Raw genomic sequence first — 15,310 nt, 5'->3', positions numbered from 1 at the left:
TGATACTCGGGTTACTCCTGGCTTTGCACTCAGGAAATTACTCCTGACGGTGCTTGGGGGACCATATGGGATACCGGGTATTGAACCCAGGTCGGCTGTGTGCAAGGCAAATGGCCTTGACCGCTGTGCTGTCGCTCCAGCCCAAGCCTAAGACTTTTAAAAATCCTATTCATTCATGTTTCACAGGTTTATTCTACCCTCTGTGATTTGATTTTGGTTGTCTTCTTCCAAAATAGTTAGCATTTTTATTATCTGTGCCACATTCCAAGTGAACAAAAACTGCTAATTATTTTAAAAAGAAACATCAAGATTATTTTGATTATATTACAGAGATTGTTTAAATCCATTTTCCCTGTTGCCCACCAACTGGCCTGTCTACGTACCTAAACTCCTACATATCCATGTTAAGCCAGTGATTATTCTATTTGGTTACTGTACTTGATCCTTCTGACAGGAGTGATGTCTTTCCCAAAAGAAAGTATCTTTTTGGTGGTGGGATCCGGGGACAGTGGTGTGGAGCAATAGTACAAATGTAGGGCAATTGCCTTAGACAATTCCGACCAGAATTCAGTCCTCAGTGTCGCATATGGTCCCCTGAGTTCACCAGGAGTAATTTCTGAGTGCACAGTCAGGAGTAATCCCTGAGCACTACCAGGTATGGCCCAAACCTCCCTCCCCAATATTTATGTATGTGTGTGTATTATATTTTAATTTATAAATAAACATATATGTATATAGTGTATAGGCATAGCTAGATACACAGTATATCTGTGCTGTTGAAATTTCTCTGAGGAGTGAGAAGCAATTAAGGAAAAGGTCTTGGGGCTGGAGCAATAGCGCAGCGGGTAGTGTGTTTGTTTGCCTTGCACGCGGCAGACCCAGGTTGAATTGACAGCATCCCATATGGTCCCCCGAGCACCGCTAGAAGAGATTCCTGAGTGCATGAACCAGGAGTAACTCCTGTGCATCGCTGGGTATGACCCAAAAAAGCAAAAAAAAAAAAAAAAAAAAAAAGGAAAAGGTCTTAAAGGTGTTGACAGAAAAGTGAGGCAGTGGTATAACTGAATAGAAATATACTCAAATTTTTTTTCAAAATAGGCTTTTTGTTAGGGGGTTGACTATTTTGTTTGGGGGGTTTTGGGGTGTGTGTGTGTTTTCTTAGTGCCCTGGGGGAGGGGGGAGAGAGAAGGGGAGAGATTTTTCTCTGTGTGTCTGTTTTCTCAGTACCCTGAAGTCTATGTTTTGGGTTTGGGGACTACACCTAGAGGTGTGTGCACTTAGGGATCACTACTGGTGGGCTTGGGCAACTGTATGGGATGCTGGTGATCTGTGGCTGCATGCAAGAATAGTGCCCTACCCACTGTTCTGCTCTGGTCCTTATTTAAAAAATTTTTTTTCTGAGATTCCCTGTTTGCCATGTTAATAATAATGGTTTCTCATGCTTGTAATTCCAATACCACCATCTCGCAACTCAATTATTTGCATCAGTTCTCTCATTATGTTGCCTTTGGACAGAAGTTGATACTTTTAATTATGTTTTGGGGGGGGTAAAAGTATTGGGCCACACCCACCAGTGCTTAGGGACCATTCTTATTGGTGCTGGGTGGGGAACCACATTAGAATGCCAGGGATCAGAGGGTCAGACGGTTGAAAGGCAAGGGCTTAGCCCCTGTATTATCTCTCTGATTCCTTTAATTACATATTTTATATCAGTTCCTAATATTTAACTTATTTAGCTATGAAGTATCTCCCTGTCAGTTTTTCTGTATGATTTTCTTTTTCCTTTTTTTTTAGATGATTTGCATGATTTATTTTTTTTTTTACCTCGTGGTTTTATTTTTTTATTTATTTTTTTTTTAATTTTTTTTTATTAGTGAAAAACCATGAGGTGCTTTTTCCTTCTTTAATATGATCTTTTCCATTTCCGCTGGACTGGTCATCAGGGGAAATTAGGTTGAATCTCCTCTGAAATAAAATTACTTTGTAGTGCTGAAGAGATTGTGCCGGGGTTAAAGCACTTGGCCTTCATCCTGTGGACCCCTGGCACCATATATGACCCTTTGATTGTAGAGCCAGGAATAGCCCCGAACATTGCTGAGTGTGGCATAACACCTCTCCCTCTCCCCAAATTAACAAAAAGAGGAAAATTTTATATAGATAAAATTACTTTTTAAATCTTGTCTCTGATGTACTAGGGATTATGTATGAAGCAAACTAGCTGAGATTTATATAATGCCACCCCGTCGCCGCCACAACCTGTGATTGCTAAAACACTGGATAAATATATCAAACCCTACTTATGCTATTTCTGTATTATTCATACCTATGGTAAAGTCTAATTTATAAAATAGGCACAATTAAATATCAAAAATAACATACAAGTAAAGTAAAGCTGCTATAACTGATAAAAGTTATGTGAATTCTGGAGTCAGAGAGATAGTATAGAGGTTAAGATTAAGGCACTTTCCTTCTCAAGGCTTACCGAGGTTTGATACCTGAGTACCAACAGGAATGACTCCTAAAAAACCTGGAGTAAGCCCTGAGCACTCCCAGGTGGGGCTTCAAAACAAATAAAAGTTCTGTGAACATAGTCTCTTATTCTCTGTTGTTTGTAATGTTTCTGGACGATTGTCCATAAGTAACTGGAAATGCAAAGGTAAAATGCAATGAAGGAGGAAATTAATTGAATAATAAAGATAAAATTATTAGAATTGCGCAATTTAGTATCTGCTTCTTAAATTCTTTTATTACCTGGCGCCGGGGGCAGTTGGTGGGTGTGACGCCTGCCTACTGGAAGATGGGGGATCTGGGTGGAGGATGCTCAGCCCCAATCCAAGCAGGCTTGGAGATCTCAGCCCTGGGTCCCGCGTACCTGGGTTCCTCTGCCGGTTCCTTCATGCATGAGGCTTGTCTGGACATGTGGAGAGTGGTCTCAGCATGACTGTGACTGGTTCTGGAGGTCTTCGGCTGCCAGGGCTCTGCTCGGGGCGAGGAGGGAAACTCAACCCGCCCCCTTCAAGGGGCCCCGGTGAGGACAGAGACTATAAAACCTAGCTCCTGGAAGCGCACGGCTGCAAATGTGGACATCTTATTATCTCGTTCTTACTTTGGACAACCCGGCAGGCTACCATATGTATCCTGCTCGCATGACAGAGTCTGGTAAACTCCCCATGGCGTACTCAATATGCCAAATACCAGTAACAATGATGGGTCTCATTCTCCTAACCCTGAAAGAGCATTTCTCAGGGCTAGGACAAAGGAGACGTTACTGGTGCCTGCTCGAGGCAATCGACGAACAACAGGGTGATCGTAATCGTGATAGTGAAATTCTATTATCTGCCAAAAGATGTTGGAATTTTTGCTGTTATGCCCTTCGAACTTGGATGTATAATGTTTTCTAAGTTTGGGAGATGTTTATTTCTTTTTGATATCCATTAGTCTTTTGTTCAAAGTTTTCATATATAGATCCATATGTGTGTGTGCGTGTGTGTATATGTGATATGTATATATAGTGGTACAGTGATTTTTAATTCCATCCCCTTCCTCCCACCTTTCTTTAGCTAAAAATACAGCGACTCCAGCACAACTGAAGGAATTGGTTTCCGATTTATCTTCTCAATTTGTTTTCTCACCTGCTTTAAGGACCAGGAGGAAAAACACAACCAGTACACCCAAACTTGTAGATAAATTGGTAAGAAACACAATTTTTTATCTGTGTGCTTGTTTAGTCTGCTTTTTATTTTTTAAAGCAATATTCCATCTTTTGAAATAAATATCTTTTGCTCCCCCACTCCCACCCCTTCCCCAGACCATTTACCAACTCAAGGGCTCGAAAAGCAAGTACTCAATTGCTGAACTACAGAGTTACATCCTGTATTTGCCTAAATTAACTTCTTTAAGAGTAGCTTACATTTATATATTAAAAGTTCCAAATTCCTAACCTGTACTTTAGGACCCTACCCTTAAGATAGTTTTGTGTTTAAAATACCTATTAGAGGAAAGGTTTGTTTTGGGTTTTGTTTTGGTTCATACTCCGGGTCTTCTCCCTGCTCTCAGCTGCTACTCCCAGCTCTGTGTTTAGCGGTCACTCCCAGTGATATTTGGATGCTGTGACAGGAAGTAAACCAAGGAACCTCCCTTGCCCCCCCCCCCCCAACTCATGTACAAAGCATGCATAAAGGAAAGGTTTTTAACTTGGGTGTCATGATATAATTTTTTGCTAAGTTTTTCTCACTTGACTGTTTGAATTGACTCTGTCTTATAATTGATTATATGCCTAAAAGTAGATCAGGGGTTGAGTTTAAGGGAAACACTTAGGTTTATTGGCGTTCATAAGCATATGCAAGAGCAAAAGTGTGCACAAAAATAGTTCAGCCAGGCCAGGGAGATGGCTCAAAGAACTGAAGCACAAACTTTGCTTCCTTACTGGAGGCCCCGGTTTGATCCCAACACTACATGATACCCTCATCTTTTCCCCTCCCCACCCCCAACAATGCTGGGGAGTGAACACTGACACAAGAGTAGCCCATGAGCATTCCTTGTTATGGCCTCAAACCTAAAAGAAAATATGACTAAGTAGCTTAGTCATATTGCTATGAAGAGCCAAAACTACAAATGCATACTTCACAGTGTGGCAAGACTCATTTAGAGATTGAGTGAATGGCGGAGAGAGTTCACCCAACTGTACTCACGTGCTCAGGAATCACTCCTGGCAGTGCTTGGGGGACCGTATGGGATGCTGGAGATAAGAACCCAGCTCAGCCGCATTCAAGGCAAGTGCCCTACTAACAGTATTTTCACATACACCTCTCCACCCCATAAGACTCAGTTAGATTCAAATACCTCTGTAGATATTGAAGGTAGGTGATATGAGCATTCCTGGCAAAGAAAAACAGCAGATGCAAAGGGACGAATTCATTATATTACAGTAAAATTGCTGTTCAACAACTAGCAAATACCTATGCATATTTTGAGTAGTTTCTATTTAAAAAAAATCCTGGGGATTAAAAAATAACTCCTGATTGGGTCAAGTATATATGTATATGACTTAATAGTAGAGTGTGGTGGGAGGGGTACCTAGTGATCTAATTCTTAGTTGATGAGTGCCCTGGAATTCAGTCAAAGCAATGGGGATATAAAGACATTGGAAACATTCAAAATTGTATAACTGACAAAACAGTGATAACTATCTGGGAATGAGAAACAAAGCACAGCAGTGCCCAGGCGCTGCTCCCAGTTTTGTGTTTGGGGTAGCTGCCAGTAGTACTGGGGAAATCATGAAGTAACGGGGATCAAACCTGGGCCGCCCTCATGCAAAAAGTCTTTGCTCGGTTCATTGAGCTCTCTCCAGCCCTCATATTTTCTGTACTAGGTGAGTTTAAATTCAAAAGCTTTGTTTCACATGTTTTTTGAATGAGAGTGGATCTTTCTGAATTTAAATTTCACAAGATCTGAAATTTTTACCCTTAGGTTGATGATGCTCAATCAGTAGAAACTGGGGGAAAGGAAAAAGTGAAAAGAATCAGGTCTGCAAAAGCCAAACAAGCAAGCAAGTATGACTTTTTCTATGCTATAATATTTATTCATTTGTCTCTTAATACTGTATTTGTTTTGGGGTTTTTTGTTTTGTTTTAAATATTAAGCTTAGAGGAGCTGAAGGGTAGGGGTTTGCCTTGCACGCGGCCAACCCAGGTTCGATTCCCAGCATCTCATATGGTCCCCTGAGCACTGCCAGGAGTAACACCTGTGCATCGCCGGGTGTGACCCCACAATGCAAATATATATATGTATATGTATGTGTATATATATATATATGTATATATATATATATATAAGCTTTATATATAGAGAGAGAGAGAGCTTAGAAAAGGCTCCACAAGAACCTCACTCTAATTCTACTTGGGGGAAAAGACTATAACTATGATTAGGTTAGTATTAAGTCCCAGTTTGATGCTGTGGGGTTTGGCACAAGTAACTGTATTTTGTATTTTATGTTTGTTGTTGTCATATTTTTTTTTAACAGGAAAATTCTTTTTGATTATTTTATAAGTACCGATTCATTGTGATTTTAGCTTGGTGGGAGGTGGGTCTCTGTCATTTATAAAAGTGATCAATCTTTTAGGAAATGAAAGGAAGATTGGAACAAATTATTAAAAATTTTAAAGAAAATAGGAAGTTTTTTAATATATATGTTATTTTTAACATATATATTGTTTGGTTTTTTCAGGAACACAGAAAAAGAAAGTTCTTGGTCACCTCCTCCAGTAGAAATTAAGCTAATATCTCCTTTGGCAAGTCCAGTTGATGGAGGAAAAAGCAAACCAAGAAAAACTGCAGAAGTAACTGGAAAAGCTGTAGGAAGGAGCAGAAAAAAGCCGTCTTCCTTTCCAAAGCAAGTTTTACGCAGAAAAATGCTGTAATTTTACAGATTTTTTAATGCACACCTATTTGTAAAGTCATCAAAATTGTGTGGATTATTAAAATGTCTAATTTGGAAGAAAATAATTTATATAAATGATTGTAAATTTTTGTAAACAGAAGGTCTTTAATAAGTATAGAACTCCATACGGGGTATGATTCTTTTCGTATAGGTAGTTTTTTCTATTTTATATTAAGACATTTATATAATATGTAAATAAGGTTTTATGGAATGTTAAATAAAGTATATATACTTCACAGTTTGTGTCTGTTAGATTTTTGAAAGGGGATTTATGTTTCAATGATTTCATATACTGGTTGGCCTTGCTCCTTTTCTCTTTCTCTATAGTTAAAAGTATTATTAGACCAATCTTACAATGAGGATGATTGAACTGTTTTTTCTTTAAATTGCTGTTTTATAATTTATGCACTTTGCTTCTGTGATTAAGATTTATACTCATGTATATTTTTGTCATTAGTTGTTAAACTTTGTTGGAATTTGATTATGGGCATGTTATCTTGCCGCTTATTTTGTAGTTTAACGAATTTGTATAATCTACCTCAAATGAGTAATATTTCAAGTAATGCATTGGTTAACTATAATGTTGGCATTTCTTGTTCAGCAAGCTTAAAAGTTATTTGTCTTTAATGTCTCGATTACTCAGAGACTTATTATCCAGGTTAGATTGACCGGTTCACTGCCCACTAGCAGCTGCATATGAAAGGGTTTAAAAAGGAAGGGAAATGCAAAACAAATCTATTTCATGGATAGTTGGTACGCCTTGTATATGTTAGTATATTAGTCTTGCTGTGAAGGAAAAAGCTACAGAATCACAGAGATCTCTTAACTATTCAGGTTTTTAAATTGACAAATTTTCATAGGACCTCAAGTATAGACTATTCAGGATGGGAAAGGGGGTCATTAGACTTGGGAAAGAAAAAATAAAATACTGGTATGACTGCAGTTGGTGATGTTTAATGTTGGCTATAAAATCATCAATAAATGAGTGTTGTAAAATAATTTATAACATGTAATAGATAGTGTGTAATGAATAAACCATTAATAATTGATCATCTGGAAACAAATTGCTTTGTTGGCTAAGCTTTTATTGTTCTAGTGTGAAGCATAAAAGTGCTTTCTGCAGTATTTTTTTTTTACCAAATAACAACACAAATGATGGGAAAATGATGAAAATGCCTATGCCAGGTATTGACAGTGTGAAAGTAGCAGTACGAGTGCGGCCTTTTAGTCAGGTTAGTGATGTTATGTTGCCTTTTTGGAAATTTGACTATGACTTGGATTTTATTACTTTTTTATTGATAGTAATCAAACTTGTATTTAAGCTGCTTGTCTCTTATGGAATATTAAACTTATTTAAATGAACTTGTTAAATGAGTAATTTAAAGAACTAAATATAATTCAGTGAATTTCATTCCTTTGCACAAGTTCAAATAAAAAAATTGACAAGAGAAATGTACTCTCAAGTTTTAATAATTTTTTTTAACCAATGCAGTATGGTGAATGTGTGGTATACATTTTTCCTTTGGTGATGGTAGGTCATAAGTAAATGAATCTCCAAATCATGTGTCTTTAAACTATGATTACAACATTTTAGGATAAAATATAGCTTCTTATCTATTCTAGGACCTTGTTAACAATCATATCTTTACTAATGCATTGGTTAAATTTTAAGATTTTTCTGACAAATAGCCCATGTAACCAACTTATCTTCCATGAATCATTGTACTAAAAGACTATCCTAAAGACACAAAGTAAAATCATTTGTTTTAAAGAAAAACCCTAATCAGTTTGAAGTCTTACATAAGTGCATTGATAATAGCTATAAGGTAAACCCTGGTGCTGAGAGAAATATCAAATATAGTTAATTTGGGGAGGAAAGAAGGGGTTAGATTTTGAAGACTTTCTGAGGATAGAAGCATTTAAGATGACTATAGAGAGATATATAATATCTATATATAAATATTTAGATTAAAGACATTATAAACAAAATAGCAATCATTTGATAATTATTGATCTGAAAGGGATTTAATATAGTGATGATCTAGTACATGAGGTCTTCTTTTCCTCTCATACAACAATAGTTTTTCTCTCTTCCCCAGTGACATTTAATAAAGGGACATAATGCAGTGATGACCTCATACATGAGGTCTTCTTTCCCACTTAAACAACTTGACATTTTCTCCCCTTTTCCCCAATTATATTTAATATAGCTTTGCATACTTTTGGTTGCTATTTTTCCCTCATTGTTCACCTATATTACAGAAAATATCTCAGCAACCAGACTAACCGATAATTAAATTGTAAGACTTTCTGGTGTCACAGAGTTAAAGACTTTCTGTATAGTTTGACTTCTCAGACAAATGATTTAAAATAAAAGAAATGTGATCAATTAATTAAATGTTGTATCCCCAAAAGGAAAACAGAAAACCTAACCCACAGAAAGTTGATTTCAGGTGTGTTTTTCACTAGCCTTTAATGTTGGTAGAGTAACTGCATTTTTTTTTTTTTGCACACTTGGTGGTGGTTGGAAGCTACTCCCAATTCATTTGGTGGGAGGGGGTCACTTCTGAATATTCAAGGGACCCTGCAATCCATGGATCAAAGGGGTCAGTTACATGCAAGGTGGCACTTTACCTCTGCCATCTGTGCCCCTAAATCTAAAGTTTTAGAACATTTTATCGCCTCTGAAGAGCTTCATCCTTTAGCTCCTCTCATCAGCTTTATTCTCCCAATTTTATTTCTTTTGCAATTCTGGGGAATTGAGTCCAGAGTTACACATATGCGAGGCACTTGCTCCACAACTGAGCTACTTCTTCTAATCTTTAGTTTTAAACAGTCATTTAAATCTTCAGTTTTAAACAGTCATTTTAAATCATATATATTACCTGTTTGGCTTATCAGATGATAATCTTTTGCTACTGGCTTTCTGAAATAGTGGGGTTTTGGGGTTGGTTTTGTTTTGTTTTTTTTGCTTTTTGGATCACTCCTAGCAATGCTCAGGGGTTTCTCCTGGCTCTGCGCTCAGGAATTACTTATGGCAGTGCTTGGAAAACCATATGGGATGCTGGGAATTGAACCTGTGTTGACAAACACCCTATCTGCAGTACTATTGCCTCAGCCTGAAAGAATGTATTTTTTAAAGATCTGTGTTGTAACATTAAAGTTCTATTTCATGATGACTGTATTACTGTACGGGCACACACCATTTTGCTAATTCCTCAGTTTTGTACATGTCAGATTGAATATTCATCTGGTCAGTATTGTTAGTAATGCTGTTAGATTTGTTTACATGTCTGAACTGTTCTATCTTGTTTATGAACCTAGCTATAGAATTGCTTAATCATGATTATGCTTCTTTGAAGAACGGTCATACTATTTTTAAAGCAGCTTTTTTATATTCTCCCCAATAGTGTATGGAGGCTCTTCTTTGATCCAGCACCCTAACTTAAATGCCTTTTTTTTTAATACAGTTTGTCTTACTTAGTTTTGACATGCATTTTCTGATTATTAATGCTACCAGGCAACTTTTTATATGTACTTATTGCCCATCAGTATATCTTCCTTGGAGAAATAATATTCATTCCTTTCTCATTTTTTAAATTGGACTGTTTGATGAATTTTATGTTGAGCTACTGATGTGTTTTATACATTCCTTATGTTAGGTTTCAGTTTCAGCCATTCTGGTTGTCTTCACTATGATCATGTCCTTGGAAATTTTTTTTTTATGACCATTTTTTCTAGGTGTATGTGTATGTTACTAGGTAAGGGTATGAAGGAGTCATACCTCATTCTGCTTAGTTCTGTGCTATGAGGTTACTCTTGGCAGTGATAGGGGGACCATATGCATTACTGACCTTGGCCATGTACAAGTTATGCGCCTTATCTGAGATCTCTTCAGCCCCTGAATACTTCACTCTTTTGTTTTCTTTTACAGTTCTAGATCTTACATTTAGGTCTTTAGTGCACTTTGAGTCAATTTTTATGTGTGTAAGCTATAAGGTAAGAGACCAAATTGGTTATTTTGCATGTGACTGTTGGGTTTGTTACAAAGCTGATTTCTCATTTGGCAGCAGTGTTGAAAAGCAGTCAGCTGTAGACATCTAGATTTATTTGTGGACTCTCAATTCCACTACATTATTCCGTATGTCTTATTATTTGTCTGGTATTACATTGCCTTGATCACTGTTGGTTTGTTCTAAGGTTGATACTTGGAGGATGTGAGTTCTAAAGATGGTTAAGATTATTCTGGGCGCCTTGCATTTCAATATAAATTTTACAATCAACTTGTCGTTTCCTAGAAATCTCTTCAGCTGGAATTCTTTTACTGTATTAAATATTGTGCATCAGTTTAGGAAGTGCAGTATTACCATATTAATCATGTGAAGTCTATGAACAAGGGCCATTTTTCCAAATTTAAGGGTTTCCCTTAAATTCTTGATTTTAGACTATTCATACATCTTTAAATTTATTTTTGGATATTCTTTTTGATGCTTTATAATTTTCTTCATTTCACTTTTTTTGTGTGTGTGTATGTGTGGGAGAGGGTTAGGCCACACCCAGTAAGGTCAGGTTACTCCTGGTTCTGCACTCCAGAATTACTCCTGGCATCTTGGAGAATCATGGGATGCCAGCGATCAAACCTGGGTCAGCCACTTGGAAAGCAAGTCCCTTACCCACTGTACGTTGCTCCAGCCCTTAATTTTGCTTTCAGATGAAATGAAATAATTTCAGATTGTTTTCAGCTAGGTTCAATTTTAGATTGTTCACCTCACATAAAAATAAAATTGCTTTCTATATATTATATCCTACAACCTTAACTGGGTCCTTTGGTTATTTAATGAATTAAATGAAATTTTCTATATACAAGAATATGTCATTTTCAAATTACTACTTCCTTTTCTGTGTGATACTTTTTATTTTTCTTGCTTAGTTGCTTTGGTTAGAATCTGCAATATAATATTGAATAGAAATGTCGAGTAGAAATATTTTTCATGAAGCAAGGAGCTAATATTCAGCCCTACGACTGAGTATGGTATAAGTTAGGGGAGATTTCTTTTTTAATGAGAACGTTTCATTGTGAAGTGCATATGTTTTTTTGTTTCTATTTTACTGAACATTAAGTTCTTATTGGGGTTGTGTGAGGTGTATGCTTTGTTTGCAGTGCCTAAGGTTACACACACACTTGTTAGAGGCACTCTTGGGCTACTGGGGATAGAAACTGGCGGTGCCAGGGATCAGATTTCGGTGTCTCATGTGTATAAGGCAAGCACTCTACCATTAAGCCACATCCTTGGGTCTAAATTATTTTGAAATGTGCCCAAGATTTGTTCTAACTATATACAGTAAGGTGACAGAGACAGCTGTTGTAAATTACAGCCCCCAAGAAAGGTCAGGTAGGAATAATGAATGCATGGCCTTAGGATTTCCACAGAAGAGAGTAAGGACTGGGGCAGGTATAGCAGGTAGGGTGTTTGCCTTGCATGCAGCCAGCCCGAGTTCAATCCCTAACATCCCTATGGTCCTGAGAACACCACCAGGAGTGATTCCTGAGTGCAGAGCCAGGAGTAACCCCCAGAGTATCACTAGGTGTAGTCCCCCCAAAAAAGAAAAGGCAGGAGTGGTAAGCCATGCTAGGCAAGTTCAGACACAAGGATTACAGTATTTAAGTAGCATGGGTTTTTAGGGTTGCAGTGAAGATACTGATTTGTGTGTGTTAAACAACGGAGAGGTGTTTGGGATATAGACTTTGGACTGATTTGCACAAAAGGCAAGGTGATTACTATTGCTAGGAATTTGTTAACCTTGAGAGGACCAGGTATGTCAGGTTATTCTAAAATTCAGAAAGTATAAAATACAGCAGTTGTTGTTGAGTGTTGAAAGCTCTCTTGCATTCATCGATGCTGTAGTGCAGTGGTTTTTGATGTTTTTATACCTGTGGACAGATGTTAAGTAATACAATTTTCCATGGATTCTTGTCAATGATTGAAAACCATAAAAACTGATTGGTGCATAAACTGCTATGCTTATTTAATCAGATTATGAGTCGTTGAAAGAAATAGCTTATGAGATCAGTGTTTGATATTTTTCTGACTCCAGATAGGATCCTCCCAGCCCACTTACCTAGTCCCCATTTCTCCATCCCTGCTTCCCAAAATTAGAGACTGGAGCGATAGCACAGCGGTAGGGCGTTTGCCTTTCACGCAGCCAACATGGCCGACCTGAGTTCGATTCCTCCGCCCCTCTCGGAGAGCCCGATAAGCTACCGAGAGTATCTCCCCCGCACGGCAGAGCCTGGCAAGCTCCCCGTGACGTATTCGATATGCCAAACACAGTAACAACAAAGTCTCCAATGGAGATGTTACTGGGCCCGCTCGAGCAAATCAATGATCAACGGGACGGCCTTTACTTTACTTTACTTTTATAATATAGCCTATGTCTGTATCTTCCCAACTGCCCTTTGTCATAATCTACTCAGTGTTTTCAGTTCTCTGCCCTTGGGAAGAGATTAGGTAGATAATGTCCCATCAATATTTCTAAAACAGTGCACTCGATTTGGGAGTAAGGCAATGTGGGAGGCTGCTCTCAGTGAAACCCTTTCTGTTGGTGAGTGTGGAGTAGGAACCTGATACCAACTCAGCTTCATGTCTCCTGACATGAAGCCAACATCTCAGGAGCTAGGGCTAAAACTCTTAGCAAGCAGCAGTACTGCAAGAATACAGTAACACCAAATCTGCTGTGAACCGTGATACCTCAGTAAACAGGCTTGAGATGGAAAAGAACCGTTCTCACTATGCTGCACCCAAAGTCATCTTAGTGGGAACTAGGTGGAAGAGGGAACCCCCACCTATTTGTTCACACTCCATGGGCCTACTGCCAGGAACAGGTAGACAGATGAGGGTAGAGAAATGCTGAGGTCCTGCTCATTCCAGGAAAAAAAGTGCTTCAATTGCAATGGGTTTGGAGTCCACATCACCTGGCCCTGGACGGAGATCATACCTGGCAGTATATCATGTGGTTCTGATAACAAAACTCGGTCAGCTGCATGCATGGCAAGCACCCAAACCACTGTACTGTTGCTCTGGCTCCCACTCTAGCATCCTGCTGAGCTGGCAGGGGGGAGGGTAGAAATCAAAACAACAGTGAGATAATCACCTCACATTAGTTGAGAATAGCACATAAAGTCTAGAAACAGCCAGTGTTGATGGGGATGTTGTCTGGTTCGGTCTCTACAGGAAGCAATATGAAAATTTATCCCCGAAATGGGAATAGGATAAACGCACTCAGAGATACCACTTCTTGGCAACTATCCCCTTAAACACAAACAACTTGAAAGGATATATGCATACCTGTGTCTATTTTAAAAGATAGACAAGGGCTGGACCAATAGGATAATGGGTAAGGCACAGTGCTTAGTATAATAGCCAAGATAGGGAAATACCCAAATGCCCAAATATGAATGAATGGATCAAAAAACTGGAATACATGCAGCTCTAAGAAAGAAAAAAACATCGTGCAGTTTGCAGCAACATGGAGGGACTAGAGGATATATGCTGAGTGAACTCAGAAAGGGATAGGTATAGAATAATCTCTCATATATGGGATTTAAAGATAGACAAGGGCTGGACCAATAGGATAATGGGTAAGGCCCTTGCCTTGCACACGTGGGTTCAATCCCCAGCATCCCATATGGTGCCACAAACACTGCTAGGAGTGATTCTTAAGTGTGGAGCCAGGAGTAACTCCTGAGCATCACCATGTGTGACCCAAAAACCTGAAAAATAAAGATTCACATTAAGTTAGGAACAAAGGATACACAACAGAAATAATTCATGCAACTGAATTTGCAGGGTTGGGTTTGAGGGGAGGGCCTTTGGGGTCCTTGGGAGAGGGAAGTGCAACTGGTGATATGACAGTTGTGTTGAAATTTATGTGCATAAAAAACCACTAACAGTTGTAAATCACAGAATCTCAAAAATAAACTTGATTTGGAGGACATACATTAGTGCTTTGGAGTTAGCACCCATGAGATGCTCAGGGTACTAGGGACCATGGAGGTGCTGGAGATTTGATATAGGGCTCCCATATGCTTAGCATAAACTATAATTGAAATCCCATGATTCCCTTTGGACCATCTCCCCAACCCAACAAAGTCTTTTTTGATTCTCAGAATTATCATTTCTAACTGCATAGGTGTTTCTTCATCAAATGGCCCAGAGGATCTTTTCCAGACTATACATGATAGATATTTTTTCATCAGTCTCACAAGGGGATCCCTGACATCCTTACTACCATCATGATGAAAGTTGATCTCTCCCTTGCAGTAGTTTCTAATGTACTGTTGTTGGACGGTAGGTAGGCTATCTTCAGGATGTTAACATGACTGAAAACAAGCCTTTCAAAAATTCTGAGGATATATGAGAATAACTGGTTGTCTAAATGCTGCTAAGAATAATAAAATGAATGACTATTAAGTTCCTGTCTTAGTTTCTTAACTATGTATCGAGACTTCGAGGACAACATGAATGATAAAAAGCTATTTGTCTTTGAATTTTCAACTTCATTTCAGAGAGAGAAGAATTCTGGGAGCAAATGTGTGATTTCCATGCATTCAAGGACTACCACCACTATTCAGGATCCTAAGAATCCTGAACACACAAAGACCTTTACTTTTGACCTGGCATATTGGTCTCACAGCGGATTTCAAAAGGATAAAGATGGTGTGTTTATTTCAGCAGACTCTAGCAGTAAATTTGCAGGCCAGGTAAAAAGCACAAAATTTTAAAAGCACAACTTCAATGGAAGTTTGGGGTTTTTAATCAATTGTAAATATAACTACAATAATTTTATATGAGTATAATAATGATATATGTT

General features: G+C 38.2%; 2 protein-coding genes across 4 annotated transcripts in view; both read left to right on the top strand.

The window, feature by feature from the left end:
* AHCTF1 (AT-hook containing transcription factor 1) overlaps window positions 1–7,895 on the top strand; it is a 97,167-nt gene extending 89,272 nt beyond the window's left edge. For all 3 annotated transcript variants that reach the window (XM_056130672.1, XM_056130680.1, XM_056130662.1), the window contains 3 exons: window positions 3,561–3,691; window positions 5,470–5,552; window positions 6,227–7,895. In XM_056130672.1, coding sequence (XP_055986647.1) covers window positions 3,561–3,691; window positions 5,470–5,552; window positions 6,227–6,419 — 407 coding nt within the window. In that variant the 3' untranslated portion in view covers window positions 6,420–7,895. The remainder of the gene's footprint in view (window positions 1–3,560; window positions 3,692–5,469; window positions 5,553–6,226) is intronic.
* LOC130038878 (kinesin-like protein KIF28) overlaps window positions 7,603–15,310 on the top strand; it is a 76,593-nt gene continuing 68,885 nt past the window's right edge. The window contains exons 1-2 of the mRNA XM_056130688.1: window positions 7,603–7,671; window positions 15,006–15,200. Of these exons, the coding sequence (XP_055986663.1) occupies window positions 7,603–7,671; window positions 15,006–15,200 (264 nt within the window). The remainder of the gene's footprint in view (window positions 7,672–15,005; window positions 15,201–15,310) is intronic.

The sequence above is a fragment of the Sorex fumeus genome, unplaced genomic scaffold (assembly GCF_029834395.1).
Source record: "Sorex fumeus unplaced genomic scaffold, SorFum_2.1 ptg000007l, whole genome shotgun sequence".
In the NCBI taxonomy this organism is placed as follows: Eukaryota; Metazoa; Chordata; class Mammalia; order Eulipotyphla; family Soricidae; genus Sorex; species Sorex fumeus.
The sequence above is the reverse complement of the archived record's forward strand: the minus strand, read 5'-3'. Positions and strand labels throughout refer to the sequence as shown.